General features: G+C 46.5%; 1 protein-coding gene across 1 annotated transcript in view; it reads right to left on the reverse strand.

The window, feature by feature from the left end:
• The window catches only part of LOC130839628 (integrin beta-3-like), a 192,402-nt gene extending 177,314 nt beyond the window's left edge, over positions 1 to 15,088 (reverse strand). Inside the window, exons 1-9 of the mRNA XM_057713858.1 lie at positions 15,074 to 15,088; positions 12,676 to 12,871; positions 9,741 to 9,993; positions 8,320 to 8,482; positions 7,539 to 7,700; positions 5,584 to 5,679; positions 5,077 to 5,166; positions 4,248 to 4,387; positions 2,504 to 2,928 (exon numbers count right to left, since the gene is read on the reverse strand). Of these exons, the coding sequence (XP_057569841.1) occupies positions 2,504 to 2,928; positions 4,248 to 4,387; positions 5,077 to 5,166; positions 5,584 to 5,679; positions 7,539 to 7,700; positions 8,320 to 8,482; positions 9,741 to 9,993; positions 12,676 to 12,871; positions 15,074 to 15,088 (1,540 nt within the window). The remainder of the gene's footprint in view (positions 1 to 2,503; positions 2,929 to 4,247; positions 4,388 to 5,076; positions 5,167 to 5,583; positions 5,680 to 7,538; positions 7,701 to 8,319; positions 8,483 to 9,740; positions 9,994 to 12,675; positions 12,872 to 15,073) is intronic.
• Positions 15,089 to 18,904: the final 3,816 nt, after the last annotated feature.

Consider the following 18,904-nt stretch of genomic DNA (forward strand, 5'->3'; position numbering starts at 1 on the left):
ACAGCACACAGCACAGAACCTGGCCCACGCTGGGTTAATAATCTACATTCATGGATGGAAAGGCCCTCGAGGACAAGGATGCACGCCCTGATGTGTGAGGGGTGCTGATACCGTGCGACCGTGAAGACCGTGCTTCCGGTGGGGAGGAGAGGACAGGAACGGCCAGGGGCTGGAACCGTGGCCCAGCCATAGCGTTCCCGCCTCACGAGCCCCTGCTTGAGCAAAGAGCAGATCAGGCCAGCAGATCTGGGCAGGGACAATGGCGCGCTGCGCTATAAGCCCGGCCAGGTCAGGAATCACGCACGACCCCTGTTCATCCACACGCACCCAGTGCCCGGCACAGAGCAGGTGCTCAAGGAGCACGTGTCCCTGAGGACCTGCCAATGGAGAACGGGATGATGGTACCACAGGGTCCAGACCTGAGGCCGGTGGGCACGCAACACCCTGGCAGGAAGGGAGAGGGAGGCCTCTGAGAGGCTGCAGCAGCTGCCCTGGGTTCCCTCGTGCCGTCGGCTGGAGCACACTGAGGACGAGCTGTTCTTGCGCTGCCGGGAGGCAGGAACCTGGGCTGCTGACCCTGGCAGCTTTGTTTCGTGGCTTCAGCGGGGCCGGCAGCCAAAGGAAACACACGCTGGCCTAGATCCCTCCCACACGCCTCCATCAGACCAGGAACCATCAGGCCAGGGACGAGCCGTGGGCCTCCCTCTGCCCCTAGGGCCCCCGGAGGCTGCGTGGAGGCCTCTCCTAGGGTAACCCTCTTCCCCTCAATCCCAACCTTCTCGTCATGGGTCTCCACTTCAAACTTAACCATTCCCTTCGGCACCTTGAATATGATGTAAATACGATTCAATATTAGAAGGAATTGAAATTCCTGCCTCACCCCCTAATTCACATTGCTGTGTGTGTGTGTGTGTGTGTGTGTGTGTGTGTCTGTGTCTGTGCATTTCTGATCTCTCTTTCCCCTAATCTCTCTGATACCGTTTTTCTCCAATCTCTCTCTCAAATTTTGTTGGCGTGAGTAAAGGAAGCGATGTGTAGGTAATAAATAGGAGCCATTTTTATATCACTTGGGCATGCTTTAGAATGACACATCCTCATCAACCCCTTTTAAAGGCTGATGTTAACATGAACATCTGGGTGGATTAGCTCAGCTGGTTAGAACCCCAGTGCAAGTAAAGCCACTCTAGGTCATGGATTTGATCACCCCAGAAGCCAATGATAATCTCTGCGTGATCGGTCACACAATATACCCAGGAACCAGTCCCAACCAATTTGCAAATATCTTCAATCTGTCTCTCACTCTTGTGAGAGATTAAGCCACAGAGATTACAGCCCAGCAAAAATGCATCCCCAGTGCCCAAGAACAACTCCGACTGCCTAACTGCCTCTGGGAGTGCTGTCGGTGTGTCTGCAGATAAAGACTACAGGAGCTGAACTTCTTCTAGCTGGGGGAGTAACCCAGGAGTGGGCTTTGGGGCAAGGAGAAACCAGGCGAGGTGGGCTACAAGCTCAGTGGCTGCAAGCTCAGCTATTATCAGCGGGCCTCAAGATGTGACCGAATTTTGTAATGAGAGGGACAAGTCAGTATCCTGCAGGCAGAAGGACTCAAATTCATCATTCCCGGTCTGCAGGCTGGGACTCCCTATGGCAGGGCTATCCAGTAAACATCTGTGCTGTCCAACAGGGCAGCCACTAGCCACATGTGGCTCCTGAGTGACAGAGAAACTAAATTTTTTCTTTTTTATTTGATTTGATTTAAATTTAAAAGTATGCAAATTTTAATTAAACTTGATTAAATTTAAATATCCACCATATTGGACAGCAGCGATCTGGAGTACACAAAGTAATAGTATACCAATAGTGATAACAAAATAGTACCAACATTTAATAAGAGCTCACTATTTTCCAGTCATTGCCCTAGGTGTATTGGCTCATTAAATGTGCTCCAATACCTTGCATATACACTGCTATTTTCCACATCTTTTGTGGTGAAAAATTAATTTATGTAAAATATTCCTAACTTCACTATATATTCTGATATCATGTAGTTTCCAAACCTACATGTGCTAAACATTTAATTACCATCAGTCAGTGATTTTTTTTTAAACTTAAAAAGGGGTTGGTCCATATCCTAGAAAAGATTAAGAACCAGTGACTTACTTACAATACTAGCAGAAGGGCAGATGAGAGAAAAGAAAGAAAACTATCTTCTTCGCTTTCAAGTTTCCCTACTCCTTCCCACGCTCTTCTAGGAGAGAAGCCCGCTGGAAGCAGACTCTCATTTTCTTTCCTGTGCCCCTCCAGCAAGGGCAGAGGGAGCCGAGAGGAATTAAAGGGAACCTCATTTCTGTTTCCTGCCACTGGAGTAGCACACCATCTACTCACTCTGCCCCCGGGTCGTCCTGTGCGCACCACAAGCCCTGGCCTGCATTTGTTTCCAGAAGCTGCAGATGTGTGAGCACGTGTGGGTACCAGGACAGGAGCGGTGTGCAGCTCTACTCACCTGAGCACATCTCCCCCTTGTAGCGGACACAGGAGAAGTCATCACACTCGCAGTACTTGCCCGTGATCTTGCCAAAGTCACTGCTGTGGCAGACGCACTGGCCACAGAGACACTCGCCCCGCTGGCTGCAGACAGGCTGGCCCTCCCGGGGGCTGCACTCGTCCTGCTGGGAGGGGCGGTAGTCCTCCTCCGAGCACTCGCACTGGGACCCCAGCCAGCCAGGCCCGCAGCGGCACACCCCACACTGAAAGGTCACATTGCCGTTGTTGCAGTGGCTGCTGTGAGGCTCAGCCCGGGCCTGGCAGGCACAGTCACAGTCGAAGGTGACCTGGACGGTGAGGCTGTCTTTGAAGCCCACAGGCTTGATGGTGAAGGACTTCTCCTTCTCCTGGGGGCAGCCACGCACCTTGGCCTCAATGCTGAAGCTCACCTGGATGGAAAGTAAGATCGCATTCAGACACAAGTGGACCCTGCGGACACTCCAGCCCTGGAGGGAAAGAAGCTATTCCTGCCCTGCCCAGGAATACCCAAACTGGCTGTCCTGTCCCCTGGCAAGCTGGAGTTTCTCAGCCTTCCCACAACCATGGTCTGCAAAAGCCAAAGCAAGAGCCTTGGGATAGTTGTACAATTGTGACAGATCTGACTGGGTGTAGACATGGTTTACAATCACGAGATAGCTTTTTCTAAAATTCCATACATGAAACTAAACCAGCTCAAGCAGAACAGAACCTGTGATCTTATAAACGCTCTACTATTGCCAACTATGCTAGCAGAGCTGATTACATAATGTCATCAAGATACACGAAGCACTGTTTTGCATCACACAATGCCACACAGCAGCCAGCCACAGGCTCAAGGTCTACTGTTCAATTTCCATATAGCATTTTATCACTTATGTAATCAAATACGTTTCAGGCCAATATTTTCTACATAGGGTATGTGCACATGTGCCTAGAATATAGATAGACAGACAGAGGGATGGGTAGATGGAGACAGATATATAGACGTAGATGATGTAGATACAGATGAAACAGCTATAGATACTCCCCTCTTTTCTTCCCATTCCTTTCACCAACCCCTCTCCCCTAAGGCAGAAGAAGAGAAAAACCAACCACTAAGGAAGGAAAGCTATAGAAGGAATGGAGAAGCAAAATGAACATTTGCATTCTGAAGTTACATGAGGGTGGGTATTTTGTGTGTGTGTGTGTGTATGTGTGGGGGTGGGGGCGGTGTATGTGTTTATTTCTCTTTTAATTTTTATTGGGGTATAATTGATTTACAATGTTGTGTTAGTTTCGAGGGTGAGTATTTTTGCCTATTCTGTTTGCTGCCAAATCTTCAGCAGCTAGAACAATGCCTGGCACAAAGTCAGTGGTCAATAAATATTTATAGATGACACTGCCGTTTTACGTTGGGAAGCAAAGAAAGGCACAGCCTTAGGGGAGGCTGGAGACCAGTTGACCGGTTAGGGGCTGGAGGTAAGAAATATTTTCATTTGCAATCAACTGTGCGTAAACAAACCGGTAAACTAAATGCAAGTTTTTAAAAATCCCAATGGTGAAGTTACTTAGATAGAAAAGGTTTGGCAACAGAAGCCTCAGAGGAAAAGGTTGGCACTTCCCTTACATCTAACTTGTAAGGACGTTTAGGAAGAAAGTACAGGGAAGGAAGCGGTGGGTGCCCATGGAAGCTCCAGGGCACAGGCCAAGGTCAGAGTTGTAGCTTCAGCCCCTGCCCAGCCCACCTCACCGTGTCTCCAATCTTGAGTCCAACACAAGACTTAAGGCATGGGATGACCTCGTTGTTGAGACAGGTGGCGTTGAAGGATAAGGACAACTCCTCAGGGAGGTCACGCACTTCCAGCTCTACTTTAGAGCAGATTTTCTGAGCAGAAAAGGGCAAGAGAAGAAAAGAAAATGGGCTGAGAGGAAATGAGTATGAGCCAATTACATCCCAAGCAAAACCTACCAGGATGGTCCTGGACTCACCTGCAGTGCCAGATGCCGAGGTCCACCTGCAAGCTCGCAGAGCATCCCCAGGAGCCTGTTTCCTGCTGTATTTCCTGCCCAAGACCTGCTCTCTCCCTGTCTCCACTTGTGTCCAGGTGAGTCTGGGTAAAATCTAAATCAGCTATACCCTCCTGCATGTACACGCATGAAGGGAGTGCTGATACTGGTCGCCTTGGGTAGCAGCACTCTCTACCTGATTTTTAATTGACCTCACTTTCCTCATGGTTTAGCTCCCTCTTCTCCCTATCGTTGGAGCCCAGATCTCCATCACTCTGTACCCACCCCCTGCTCCTCCTCATCACCAACCCCATCCTCTTTTTCCCTTCCACCTTCTCCAAGCTCTTCCCCCATTGTTCCTAAGGCTCCTTGGCATTCCTTTCTGAGCCATTTCCGTATGAGACAGCTGCATTCCTCCTAGTGAGTGCTGCCTATTATTTCCTGGCCTCTGGAAGAACAAGAGGGAGGCAGTGAAAGCTGCATGGTGGACCAGCGGCCAGGACTTTCAAATCTGAGCCCCCCAGGTAATGCCAAGTAAAGTGGACTCTTAGCAGGTAAGACACTTACCCCATAAGCATCAACAATGAGCTGGAGGACATTGCTAGAATCCGTAGACAGAACACCCACTGTTGTCCCTGGGATGAGCTCACTATAGTTCTAGAAAGGAAGACAAAGATGCCCAAGGATGACTGATGAAGCGGGTGCTCTCCAAAAGCCCTCCCCAAATCAGATTGAGGTTCTTGAAATGAAAATTGAGGGAGGGATGGGATATTTTACTTATCACTGCCAGGAATAGGTCTAGCAGCTTTTTCAGCCCTGAGCAGAATTACAGAGAACCTCTCACACCCCTCTCCCCACTGAATTACTCCCCTCCACCACTGCAAACATCAACACACCCATCCCATCTTGCTAGGGTCAAGGCTGGAGGAGAGAGACCACTAAGATGAACCATTAGCTCCTGGGTCTTTCCAGGCTGGGGATCATGGCCAGAGCAGGTGTGGGCTGGCTCCCTGAGACAAGTCCACCCATCACAGGCCCCACTCCCACTCCAGGAAGTCCCAAAGGCATAGTCACCTGGTAGAGATTGACTACAGTTTCAGTCACTGCAAAGATCAAATTGATATTTTTCGTGGATAGCTTCTCAGTCATCAGCCCCAAGGAGGGATAATCCTGTAAAAAGGGAGGATGTGGAGGTTAGTTCAGAAGTATATTCACACACATCCCTGGATTCTAAGCCTTAGGACTTGGCTGATTTGGGCCATGGCCCAGACAGTGATGGGATTTAAACCTTTTCATCCCATAACAATGTGAGGCAAACACAAACCCAGCTGTGACCTCTAAGGATAGATGAAGAGGTACAGGCTGGTAGTGTCAAAACTAAGCACCTCTGTCTTCCTACTCAAATTCAATGCATTGATACTAAGGAGAAGCTTCCAAGGGCCAGGTACTGCCAGGCCTCGTCGTTTCGAAGCTTCCTCCTGTTTTGCAGCTACTGACAAATGCCTTGGCTTGGTGCTCATAATCCTCCGCCTCGTGGTCTCAACCTTCCTTTCCAATCATCATTCACCTCTCTCCGCCTTCCACTAACTGGAAGTGAGCTGGCCCACTGTCTTTCTCCCACCTGGAGTGGCCTTCTTTTTGGTAATCCTCCTCTTTCCTTAGGACCCAGCTCAGGTCCCACCTTCTCCAGGAGGCCTTCCTTGACCATCCCAGTTCTTGATGAGCTTTCCTCTTTTGCATAAAGCCCTTTTTCCTCTTTTCCTAAGGCCCTTATCGACTATTCTACCCAGTTAGCATTAATCATGCATCTTATGTTATTGGTACCATATCTCCTCAACTAAACCAAAATCTCCCTAAGGGTAGGACCTTATATAGTCTCGTCATCCCCCTTGACTCCTGGTAGGGCCTGCCACAGACTAGGTGTCAATTGTTACAGGCTCACCCACTGCCTGGTAGTGCTCAACCTGTATATGGCTGACACCAAAGAACCCAAGCCAAAATGGGGGTGCTGGTGAATTATGAACATGTCCCTGGAATCCTAGACCTTTCAGAGAGCTCATGAGATCGTGCAGCTCAGGTTCCTGTCTTTACACAGGTATACCTTTAAGCCACCAAATGAGGTAGTTGCTATATTGTCTTTAAAAGAAGAAGAGTTCACACCTTCCCCTTGATATTCAGAGTATCAGCATTCTGCAGGTCTATACATTTTCTTTATGTTTTACTGCAATTTCTCCTGCTTCAATGTAAACTCCTTTCCTCTTATTTAACATTCTATGGGCATAGAAACCAACTTACGAGAAGTCTTCTCATACAAAGTAGTGGTTACCAGAGGGGAAGGGGTGGGCGGAGGGTGAAGTGTGTAAAGGGGATCAACTGTATGATGACAGATGGAAACTAAATTTTTGGTGGTGAGCACGCTGGAGTGTATACAGAAGTAGAAATAGAATGTTGTATACACGAAACTTACATAACGTTATAAACCAAGGTTACCTCAATAAAAAATAACTTTAAAAAAAGTCTTCTCGTGTATTAGCTAAACCATCCTTTAACCTTCTTTCATTCCAGCTAAATGACGCTAAGCCTTTTAACCTTTCCTCCCAGGACAGGCTCTCCAAGCTTTTGATGATCTTTGTCTCTTTTCCCTCTGTCTTCTGCCAATAACCACAAGTAAGCATGACATCCCAAGAAGGGGCTAATCCGTGCACCGTAGACAGGATGGCCTGCTTTCCAGCTGGACATGCAAAAGTCCTCTGGGTCCATTCTGGATGCCATGATGCCGCTGCTGGTGCTGGAGGCAGTAGAGGTAGTGGTGACACTGACCACAGTCAGGACCATCTCTAATGGTTGTACAGGTTGTACCCTGGATGAGGGTGTCCAGTAGATGGGAGAGGTGAGGGCAGGCTGAAAAGAGCCCTGCACTTTGCCCAGAGGAAGGGCTGCCATTTTCATATTCACACAAAGACTCTGCCTGGGTTAGGGCAGTCCTGGCCAGAGTGAATAGGAACCAGAGGTGATACCAAGACTCTCACCATGGTAGTGGAGGCAGAGTAATGGTTGTCACTGCCCACATGACACTGCCCATCATTGGGCTGGACAATGCCTGCCAGCCTTCCATCCAGTGCTATATGGGTCTTGGCATCTGTGGTAAACACCAGCAAGTGGGAGGCATCGTTTCTCCAGCCAATCTTCTCCTGTTTAAAAAAAATCAAAATAGAGACAGTAACTTTAGTCATGTCATTGGTACAAAACAAAGACCCAAGAAGCTCCCTATTTGAAGGGCCAGATAAGTTGTCTTGGAGAAGGGCCTCAGTCCCAGTCCTTGGAACACAAGCTGGAGCTTTCCAACTCAAGGGTTTCTGTTCTCTTAGAAAAAGTCTCAGAGCTCATTAGTTCAAGCAGCTGAAATGTCTTTCAGCTTCAACTCCAAATAGAACTTCTTCAATGATAGTCACATGGCCCGTCTAGAAGCCCACCTGCATCTGCAGAGCTGGGCTGAGCTAGAAGAAATCCCATCTGAACATCTGCACACTTTGCTGAGGTTAAGTGAACCCAGCCTTGGCTCTGATACACTTCCAGAGAAGGTGAGCAGATCCTCTCCCCAGAAAATGTCTAGAACCACTGAGGTTCAAAAAGTACCAGCTCCGGCCAGGGAGCAGATACGAGCAGAGGCTCCCTATCAGGAGCAATTGTCCAAAGCTCTGCTTAATTCCTACCTCGTATTTCACGCAGAAATCCCCACAGCTGAGCCACTTCCTCCCCCATTTTGATCTGCGCCAACCACACCTGGCACTCCGTGCCCTCCAAACTCACATCACAGACGGTAACCTGCATGATGGCATCAAAGCCACCCTCCGGGGCATCTCGATTCCCTGACACACTCTGCTTCTTCACCTCCTCATTGAAGCGGGTCACCTGGTCAGTTAGCGTCAGCACATGTTTGTAGCCAAACATGGGCAAACAGGTGGTCTTCATACTGGGGAGGGAAGGAGATGGTTTAAGCAGAGATCTGATGGAAAAGGCTGCATGCGGAGTGGGAGGGAAAGAGAGGGGGACAGATATGGTATGCCCAGGCCAGGTCTATACAACTACCATTACCCAGACAGTTTAGACTCCAAAGCCTTCAGATTACCTAGGCATCACATTGACCTAACCCCCAGCTAGCTCAGGGGATAAGAAAGTGAACTGGGGAGCCAGACTTCCTGGGTTCAAATCCCAGCTCTTTGACTTATTAGTCATGGGAACCTAGGCAAGCTTCTCCATACCTAGCCTATAAAAAAAAGGGGGACACGATAGTACATATCTCATAAGAGTCGTTGTGTTAACATTAAATAAGTTAACACAGGTAAAGATCTTAAATCAGAGTGAGGCTGTAGTTGCTGTTGCTCTCACCTTATACTTAACACTTCTCTAAAGTAACATTAACACCACAATGAAGCAAAAGTTCATCAATAACTTCATGTCCCTGAACTATTAATAAATCGATAGATCCATGCCTAACAGGAGCATTTCTGTCCCCAGCCCAATGGTTTATTCGTTTAATTGATGGCTGATATCTTTACTGCGGAAACTCTCAACCCAGACAGAAAGTTAAAAGGGCACATCATATAACATTCAAATCTAAAAAATAAATTCACACCTTGTCAGGCTCGGTAACCATCATTTTAAATTATAATCCCTGAATTTGCATAGTCTCCACCAATTAAATAAGCCATTCAGTCGTAAGCCAAAGTCTCAACAGAGGGACACATCAATTTATGCTATTAGAGGGTTCAACAAATATCATTTCCACTCTTTCCTGTTCCTCTAGGACTTAATTCCTTGCATTTTAACCCTGCAGGACTCATATTCTGGATGATGAGGATGGCAAGAACGCTGGGATCAACCCTTCTGAAATCATAACGCCTCTATTTACTTATCCATGAAATTCTCTCTACTTTTGATCTCTATTTCCTTTCTATTCTCTCTTGTCCACTATGTATTCGTGGCCTAGACCAAGAAGCAGATGAATTTCCTTTCTAGGTCTCCAAACAGCCTTGGACTCTATCAATACAACACTCCAGATCAATGGCTTGGCCCACTTGCCAGACAGGGAGACCCTGGTAGAGAGGAGATATGATTTGGCCAGAAGGCAGCCAACAAAGCTACCCTAGACTAGAAATAGGAAGCAGGACTTGGACTTGTCTGGGGCAATGGGGAGAGATGCTGCCTTGGCTTCTGGAGGAGAGACTTACTCATAGCAGGGGTTTTTGAGGGCCTCTGGTGGGGAGATGTACATGTATGGTGAAACGGGCTTGTCCACAAAGGCCCCGAAGCCAATTTGCAGGTTACTGGTGAGCTTACGCATCTGAGAAGCCAGCTTGGTACCCAGGTTCTGGATGTTCCGCAGATCATCCTTCATGGAATAAGACAGGTCCATTAAGTAGTAGATGTCCACAGGGTAATCCTCCACCTGCCGAACTTGGATGGAGAAATTCTTCGAATCATCTGCAAAGCAGAAGGATTTTAATTCTTCTCCTCTTCTCCCTCTAAGACTTAAGCAGATTTGGACACAATTGGGATGAAGTAGATATATTTTATTTTACTTTACTTTACTACTTTACTTTACTTTTACTTTACTTTACTTTACTTTACTTTTTACTTTACTGTACTGTACTGTACTTTACTTTACTTTTTTGCCATGCCTCACGTCTTGCAGGATCTTAATTCCCCGACCAGGGATTGAACCCGGGACCCAGCAGTGAAAAGCGCCAAGTCTTAACCACTGGACAGCCAGGGAATTCCTTGAAGTAAATTTTTTTTTCCCTTGAAGTAACTTTTTGATCAAACCAAACTTGAAAGCCCTGGTCCCTTTTTCTCTCCCCTTGCAATTCTATCCTCTTCCAATCTCTTGACCCTCCTATTTTTAACCTCTTCTTTTCCATTTTAAAAGTCTCCACCTTCTCTAAATCTTCATCTGTCTAATCCTCTGGGTCCCAGGGTCTACCACCCTAAGTCAGAAGTGTTGGCAGTTACTACACTTCAGACTCTGTAAAAGGCAGGAACTATGTCCCACCCTTCTCTGAATCCCACAGTAACCAACACACGCCTTACATGTAGAAGGTACTTTCTTTTTTTTTTTTATTTTTTTTTTATTTTATTTTTTTTGGGGGGGTACACCAGGTTCAATCAACTGTTTTTATACACATATCCCCATATTCCCTCCCTTCCCTGACGCCCCCCCCCTCGAGTCCCCCCCACCCTCCCTGCCCCAGTCCTCTAAGGCATCTTCCATCCTCGAGTTGGACTCCCTTTGTTATACAACAACTTCCCACTGACTATTTTACAGTTGGTAGTATATATATGTCTGTGCTACTCTCTCGCTTCGTCTCAGTTTCCCCTTCACCCCCCGCCCCCTCCCATACCTCGAGTTCTCCACTCCATTCTCTGTATCTACTTCCTTGTTCTTGTCACTGAGTTCATCAGTACCATTTTTAGATTCCGTATATGTGAGTTAGCATACAATATTTGTCCTTCTCTTTCTGACTTACTTCACTATGTATGACAGATTGTAGTTCTATCCACCTCATTACATATAGCTCCATCTCATCCCTTTTTATAGCTGAGTAATATTCCATTGTATATATATGCCACATCTTCTGTATCCATTCATTTGTTGATGGGCATTTAGGTTGCTTCCATGTCCTGGTTATTGTAAATAGTGCTGCAATAAACATTATGGTACACGTTTCTTTTGGGATTATGGTTTTCTTTGGGTATATGCCCAGCAGTGGGATTACTGGATCATATGGTAGTTCTATTTGTAGTTTTTTAAGGAACCTCCAAATTGTTTTCCATAGTGGCTGTACTAACTTACAGTCCTACCAACAGTGCAGGAGAGTTCCCTTTTCTCCACACCCTCTCCAACATTTGTTGTTTCCAGACTTTGTGATGATGGCCATTCTGATTGGTGTGAGGTGATACCTCATTGTGGCTTTGACTTGCATTTCTCTGATGATGAGTGATGTTGAGCATCTTTTCATGTGTTTGTTGGCCATCTGTATGTCTTCTTTGGAGAAATGTCTATTTAGGTCTTCTGCCCATTTGTGGATTGGGTTATTTGCTTTTTTGGTATGAAGCTGCATGAGCTGCTTGTATATTTTGGAGGTTAATCCTTTGTCCATTGTTTCATAGGCAATTATTTTTTCCCATTCTGAGGGTTGCCTTTTAGTCTTGTTTATGGTTTCTTTTGCTGTGCAAAAGCTTTTAAGTTTCATGAGGTCCCATTCGTTTATTCTTGATTTTATTTCCATGATTCTAGGAGGTGGGTCAAAAAGGATCTTGCTTTGATGTATGTCAAAGAGTGTTCTGCCTATGTTTTCCTCTAGGAGTTTTATAGTGTCTGGCCTTACATGTAGGTCTTTAATCCATTTGGAGTTTATTTTTGTGTATGGGGTTAGGAAGTGTTCTAATTTCATTCTTTTACATGTTGCTGTCCAATTTTCCCAGCACCACTTATTGAAGAGGCTGTCTTTTTTCCATTGTATACTCGTGCCTCCTTTGTCAAAGATAAGGTGCCCATATGTGTTTGGGCTTACTTCTGAGTTCTCTATTCTATTCCATTGATCTTCCTTTCTATTTTTGTGCCAGTACCATACTGTCTTGATCACTATGGCCTTGTAGTATAGTTTGAAGTCAGGAAGCCTGATTCCACCAACTCCATTTTTCAGAAGGTACTTTCTTAAAGTCTTGATTTAATTGGAAAGTCAAAATCAATGCTTCAAAAAAGCCTCTCTTAGCCTAATCCTTCCTCCCTCTCAAGGGCTCCTGCCTCTACTTCTTCTGCCTCCATGCATGCCCCTGCCCCAATCTCACATGGAAAAGGAGCTTACAGATTGCTTTCTCATCTTATACTCACTTGAGCATCAATAGAAAGCTATATGTTGGGTAAAACAGGCACTGAGGGAAAGAAGAAACAAACATTTTTTGCGTACCTACTAAATTAGAAGGGTTAAGTAACTTGCCCAAGGTCAAATAGCTAATATATGGAAAGTCAAAACTCAAACTCAGATCTTCTGACTTCAGGTCCCCAAACCTTCCATTTTCTTCCATTCTCCTGCCCACACTTTCCCCGACACCCTTCTCTTCCCACCCCAATTCCACCGTGAGCTACTTCTGCAGGATCCGTACCTGGCCGTAGCCGGAGCGCAATCCTCTGGGGACTGACTTGAGTGACCTGGGAGCTGTCTCCAGAGCCCTTGTCACTGAGGGGCCTGGCCTCCAGGATTGTGGCCTCGCTGATGGGGAACTCGATGAAATCCAGGGGGCAGTTATCCTTCAGCAGATTCTCCTTCAGGTTACAGCAGGGTGAGCCCAGAGGCAGAGCCTGTAAGACAGGAGCCCAAGAGGAAGCCCTATGATCAGAATGATGGTGGCTCTCTGCTTCTTGCAGGCTCTGCCACCTCCCAACAGGCTAGGGCTTACCCAGCACTCTGGAGCTAAACCAACACAAATGAGCCTGTGTGGTCCTTCCTAAGACAGTCCCTAGGCCTGTTGTACAGAAGGGGAAAACTGAGGCATCCGAAAGGTTAGCTGAATCCCCGTTCACAGATTGGTAGGTAGGAAGAGGGGCAGTACAATAAGATGCCTGTTGGGCCAGTGTTTTTCAGACTGTAAAATGCAACCCACTTGTGGGTCCCAAAAATCGATGTAGTAGGTCTCAACCACCAATTTATTAAACAAAATGCAACATAATAGAAGAGAAAGCATCAAAGTGTATAAGTAGTAAAAGTAAATATTGTTTTGGGAAAGTTTGTTTTTAAGTTTTTAGGTTTAAATCTTTTTATTTATGCTTCTTTTTTAATGTTTATTTTTTATTTATTTTACTTATTTATTTTGGCTGCGCCAGGTCTTAGTTGCGGCATGCGGGCTTCTTTAGTTGCAACACGTGGTATCTAGTACCCTGACCAGGGATCCAACCCGGGCCGCCTGCATTGGGAGTGAAAAGTCTTACCCACTTGACCACCAGGGAAGTCCCAGGAAAGGTTTACATGTTGTGGAGTAGGGTATAATATATACCCAATAAATAATGATACACAATGTATTTCTTTCTGTAGGTCAGGGTCGAAACAGTTTGGAAGCCACTGTGATAAGACACTGGCTGGGGTGTGAGATCCATGAGATCAGGGACTGTGTGTGTCTCCCTTCCCCTCTATCCCCATCACACAATCCAAGACTGACCATCAAGTGATGAGGGGAGGATATGCGGAAGCAGCAGGGAGGAGGGGCGAAGAGCACACATTGGCTGAGACTACATCTCAGCGTTGCCTCTTACTATCTGGTTACTAGGGCAAGTCACCTAACCTCTCCAGGCCTTGTTTCCTCATCCATAACATGAACATAATAGCAGCCCCACTTTCACAGGGGTGTTCTGCAGGATGATATAAGACAGTGCATGTAAAACACATAGCACGGTGCCTGTCATAGGGTAAGTGCTCAATAAATGTTAGGTATTGTTGTAAGATGTTCTATAAATAGTTCCTGGATAAATTAATTATGAATAAACTTCACAAGCTTGGGCAAATCCCATGATGTCAGGCCACTGACCAGAGCCTGTCCTATCACTTTCGTCTCCCTCCCTCACCCTGGCCAAAGGGCAGACTCAGTGCCCTTCCAAACACCCTGGCGTGCATGCCACAGCCCTCTGGAGCTCCGTGTGTGTGTGTTTCCACCTGAGTATTGAACTGGGGACATGCCGCATTGGAATGAACACTGGAAATCAGGAAATGGGTTCAATCCTAGGTCTGCCACTAACTAACCTGTGACCTCAGATGTCATTTCACTCCACTGAGCCTCAGTTTCCTTATCTGTTCGCCTCTGTTAAAAGAGGTTAGATGACATGGCATTTTCAGTCCCTTCCTGCTCTGACAGTCAGCAAACTTAGCCAGCACTGTGGGGGCGCAAGCCCACAAGGGCTTCTTGCCAGGCTGGGGGAGCTGCCTGCAAAGCTAGGAAACCCCTCCTTGGACCTATTTCACAATATCTAGGCCTTCAACCCCACAATCCCCCACATCCCTACCCACCCCCTCTCACAACCACTTCCAGAAGTCAGCTAAATAACCCACACCAATATCCCAGAACAACTAGTGTTCACATTTGCGGAGTACTTACTGCATGTCAGGCACCAGAAGAAGCATTTCACATGGATTACTGCAACCCTCCTGATTACAGTTCTGTAATGCCGGAGCTGGTATTATTTTACCAATTATGAGCCTGAGTCTTGGAGGTTTCACAAATGAGGAACCCAATCTTACAAGTAAGAAATCGAAGGTTTGGAGAAATTAAGTAATTTGCCCAAAGCTACAGACCTAAGAAGTGGCAGAAGTGAGATGCTGACTGGATTGTCTGACTCTAATTATCCTCATAAAATGATAAGTTGTATTACATTCTGTGTAGAGTGGGAATCAAGACAGGAGTGTGCAAGAGATAGTCCCAGGAAGAGCCACACCCAAGGATGCCCCAGGATGCAAAATGGGGATACGGGAGGTGTGGGAGGGATAGATAACGTTCTGCCTCCTCAGCCCCTCACGTGACTGGAAGCCATGTTTCCAGGAGAGGGACTGGGCCACAAGGAGCCATCCTTTCTCAAAAAATCCGGACTCCGGGACTTCCCTGGTGGTCCAGTAGTTAAGACTCTGTGCTCCCAATGCAGGGGGCCCAGGTTCGATCCCTGGTCAGGGAACTAGGTCCCGCATGTCACAACTAAAATGTCCCATGTGCCACAACGAAGACAGGTGCAGCCAAATAAATAAATATTAAAAAAAAAATCCGGACCCTGTAGCCTAAACCCCAGGCTCCTGCTGCTCAAAGTCCCTCTCCTTCTCCTGTCCAGCCCTTCTCTGATAGGCAGAAGGGCTTCTCCACGTGGATAGGACCCTGAATAACGCCAACAGTACTGCAGACTGAATATGTGTGTCCCCTCCCCCAGAATTTCTACGTTAACCCCTAACCTCCAAGGTGGTGGTATCAGGAGGTGGGGCCTTGGGAGGTGATAGGTCATGGGGTGGAGCCCTCATGAATAGAATTGTGCCTTTATTAAGAAAGGCCCCAGAGAGCTCCCTGGCCCCTTGCACCATGTGAGGACACAGTGAGGAGAGGGCCATCTATGACACTGAATTTGCTGGTACCTTGATCTTGGACTTTCTAGCCTCCAGAACTGTAAGAAATAAATGTGTGTTGCTTAGCCACCATGTCTATGGTATTTTTGTTACAGCAGCCTGAATGGACTAAGACAAATGGCACGGGGACCACCCTGGCCCAGGCAAAATGCCGAAAGAGCTTCCAGAAGCCAGCAGCCTCCTTCCCCCTCTCTCAGCTTCATGGGTCTGAGGCAGAGAAACGGCATCAGCATTGGGAAACGGTGCATGAGACTCAACCTTCCTGGCTCAAAAGATCCCAACAGGACATCATAGCTCCCCCAAATCTCAGAGAGATGAAAATTCCCCCCCTTCACCCAGCTGTGGTTGGGGACAGAGTGGCAGAGAGGAGAACTCACGAATACTTAGCAGTTTTGTACCCCAATTCTCACTGCTTCTGTCCATCTCTCCCAACCCTTCTCCGTCAGGAAGCAGTCTCTTTCTTGCTCAGAAACGCCCTACTGCATCTCTGATTCCAGCTGCCCACAAAGCCTCAGGGAGAAAGCCTTCCAAAAAAGGCGATCATTGGATGGACCAAGATGCCCTGAGTTGCTGTTCCTTTCCAGGACTAAGACAGATGCTGGAGGAGAGAGGGAAGGGGGAGACCAGGAGACAATGAGAACAGCAAGGCCATCGTGTATCTTCAAGCTGCATCAGTGAAGGGAGAGAATGTTTTGGAGGGGGTTTCCTGACCCCTATTTCCTAACGTGGCAGTGTTTATTAGAAGAAAGTTTGAAGTGCCAAGCCTTGCTGACAGTGCTTATGGTCTGTTATAAATTTCCTAAGAAATCTAAACACTAAGAAACAAAAACTGTCTCCTTGCCTCCCTCTGTGGTCGCTGACATCAGGGGTCAGGAATATAACAGGCCTGCTCCTCAGGCATGCTCTCCCTGAGAGGCTGCTGTCCCAGAAGGACACCAAGGCAGTGACCTCAGCACACTTGGGCTGCATTCCCTTTCTTAATAACCCAGGCTGAGAAGGTAGAAGGAATGTGTCCAGGTTACTCAGAGAGAAAGCTGGAAGGAGTGGGGGAGGAGTGTTCAAGTTCCAGTTCCCAGTGAAACCAGATGTTACACAAAAAAAGGGCAAAAGTAACCAAGACCCAGGGGAAGAGCCGGAGCATGAGGTGGGAGGCTCCAGCCCACATGCTGTGTGAGCTGAATTCCCACCCTCTCCTGGGAGAGTGACACACTATTAGCCCCATTCTCCATTAATCCCATTTTAGAAACTGGGAAAGTACAGCATAAATAGCTGTCATTATTCTACATATTTCACAGGGTTGGTCAGGGGATAAAATAAAACTGTGAACAGGAAATGCTTTCAAAATATAACAATGTCAACATAAGTCAAATATACTCAAATCCTTTTGATCTGATATAAATAGATAAATTCAAACAGATGACCCTTTTCTACTATTACGGTTCTAACTACTACTATTATCTCATACTCTTTTCCTGGAGGGCAAGAAACAATATGTCTTGGTACTTTGTTTCCCCCAGAGTGTTAACAAATGCCTCCAATCCGAATAAATTAACGTTGTTCTCTTGATTGACATCTGGTGAGGACAAGAAATCACTTGCACATACAGAGAGAGAAGTGTGGAGGGGACGGAAAGGAGAGGAAAAGGAAAGCATTTTAGTTTATGGTTATTGATATTCACACTCCACTGTTTATAGAGGGAGGAGCACTTTTAATATCATACTTTTTTTTTTTACAATAACACATTGAGGCAACATACTCGAGATGAAAGTTTGCCCTCCAGATGAAGAAAAAAAATTGGAAGAAAGAAAAAGCAGCAGAGAAGTGAGAATGAAATTATATTAGTGACTAGAAAGGAATTAAATAGCGGCCTAAACCTCCCCTGCCACACATACACACACACAGATGCAGAGAAGAAAATTAGAAGAAGGTACTAATGGAGTCTTCTTCTTTGCGAGACTCAAACCCATTCTTCTCCTTTCATCCATGGATGTCAGGCTGAGTGTGACCAAAGTCCACCTTCTGATGTGCACTCAGGACTGGAGAAGAATTCCTAGTATTTCTCTCCACCTTAGGGTTGCCAAATTTGGTAAATATCTGGGACACACTTATAGTAAAAGTATTTGTTGTTGGATTCAGATTTAACTGGGGTGTCCTGTATTTTCTCTAGCAACCTTAACTCCAGCTCCACCCATCATGACCCCAATGATCGGCCCCTTCAGTTAGCAGTGTTTGCCAAACTTGATATCCTAACAACCCATTGTGATGCAATAGGTTCAGGGTCCATCCTGGAAACCTTTATATTTAACAAGCACCCTGGGTGATTCTTACCAGCAGGCAAATCTGGAAGGTTCTAGATCCCAACATGATGTCACTGAGGCCAAGACCACAAGTTGAGTCTCTGTGTGAGGCTTGCCTCTCTGCTAGATTCACAGTCCAGAGACAGTACACCACCCCAACCCGTATCAGTATCCAGCCCCCAAGAACACACCCCGTGCAGATGAGCCCAAAACTCTGCACTCATCCACGTTGGCTATGTTTTCCTATTACCCAGCCAAGGGCTTGCTATCCACACCCAGAGCTGCTGTCCTCCAGGACCAGGGAAAGCTGAGCCCAACCAGTTGTTTTTCCAAGCACTGCCAACCCGGCCTGTAACAGCCAAGGTAGGAGAGGCAGAAGCAGAGGGCTCTTCAGGGTCAATTATTCAACAAATCACATGCAAAATGGCCTAGATGGTTCACTCTTGGTTTTTAAAATCAATAGCCAAGACACTTTCAGCAGTTAAACTTGGTCAGTACAGAGGAAGCCCTCAGGAAAAAAAACAGCAGTCCTATTCAAGTTACAGTCTGGGATTCCCATCTCCCATTCCTCCCTGATTGACAAATGTTACCCCATGCTGGTCTCCTCTGCTATCCTTCCTCCCCTCCTAGAGAGACAGTTGTAGTCATTCCCTAAGCCTTTGGCCTTCCCCGCTTTCCCACTGCAACAAAGAGTAGCCCCCACTCGCCAGAACTAGAGAAAGCCTGCATGCAGCAACAAAGACCCAATGCAACCAAAAAAAAAAAAAAAAAAGAAAGAAAGAAAAAAAGAAAAAGAGAGGACTCAAATCAATAAAATTAGAAATGAAAAAGGAGAAGTTACAACTGACACCACAGAAATGCAAGGGATCATAAGAGACTACTACAAGCAAATATATGCCAATAAAATGGACCAGCTGGAAGAAATGGACAAATTCTTAGAAAGGT

The sequence above is a fragment of the Hippopotamus amphibius genome, chromosome 17 (assembly GCF_030028045.1).
Source record: "Hippopotamus amphibius kiboko isolate mHipAmp2 chromosome 17, mHipAmp2.hap2, whole genome shotgun sequence".
In the NCBI taxonomy this organism is placed as follows: Eukaryota; Metazoa; Chordata; class Mammalia; order Artiodactyla; family Hippopotamidae; genus Hippopotamus; species Hippopotamus amphibius.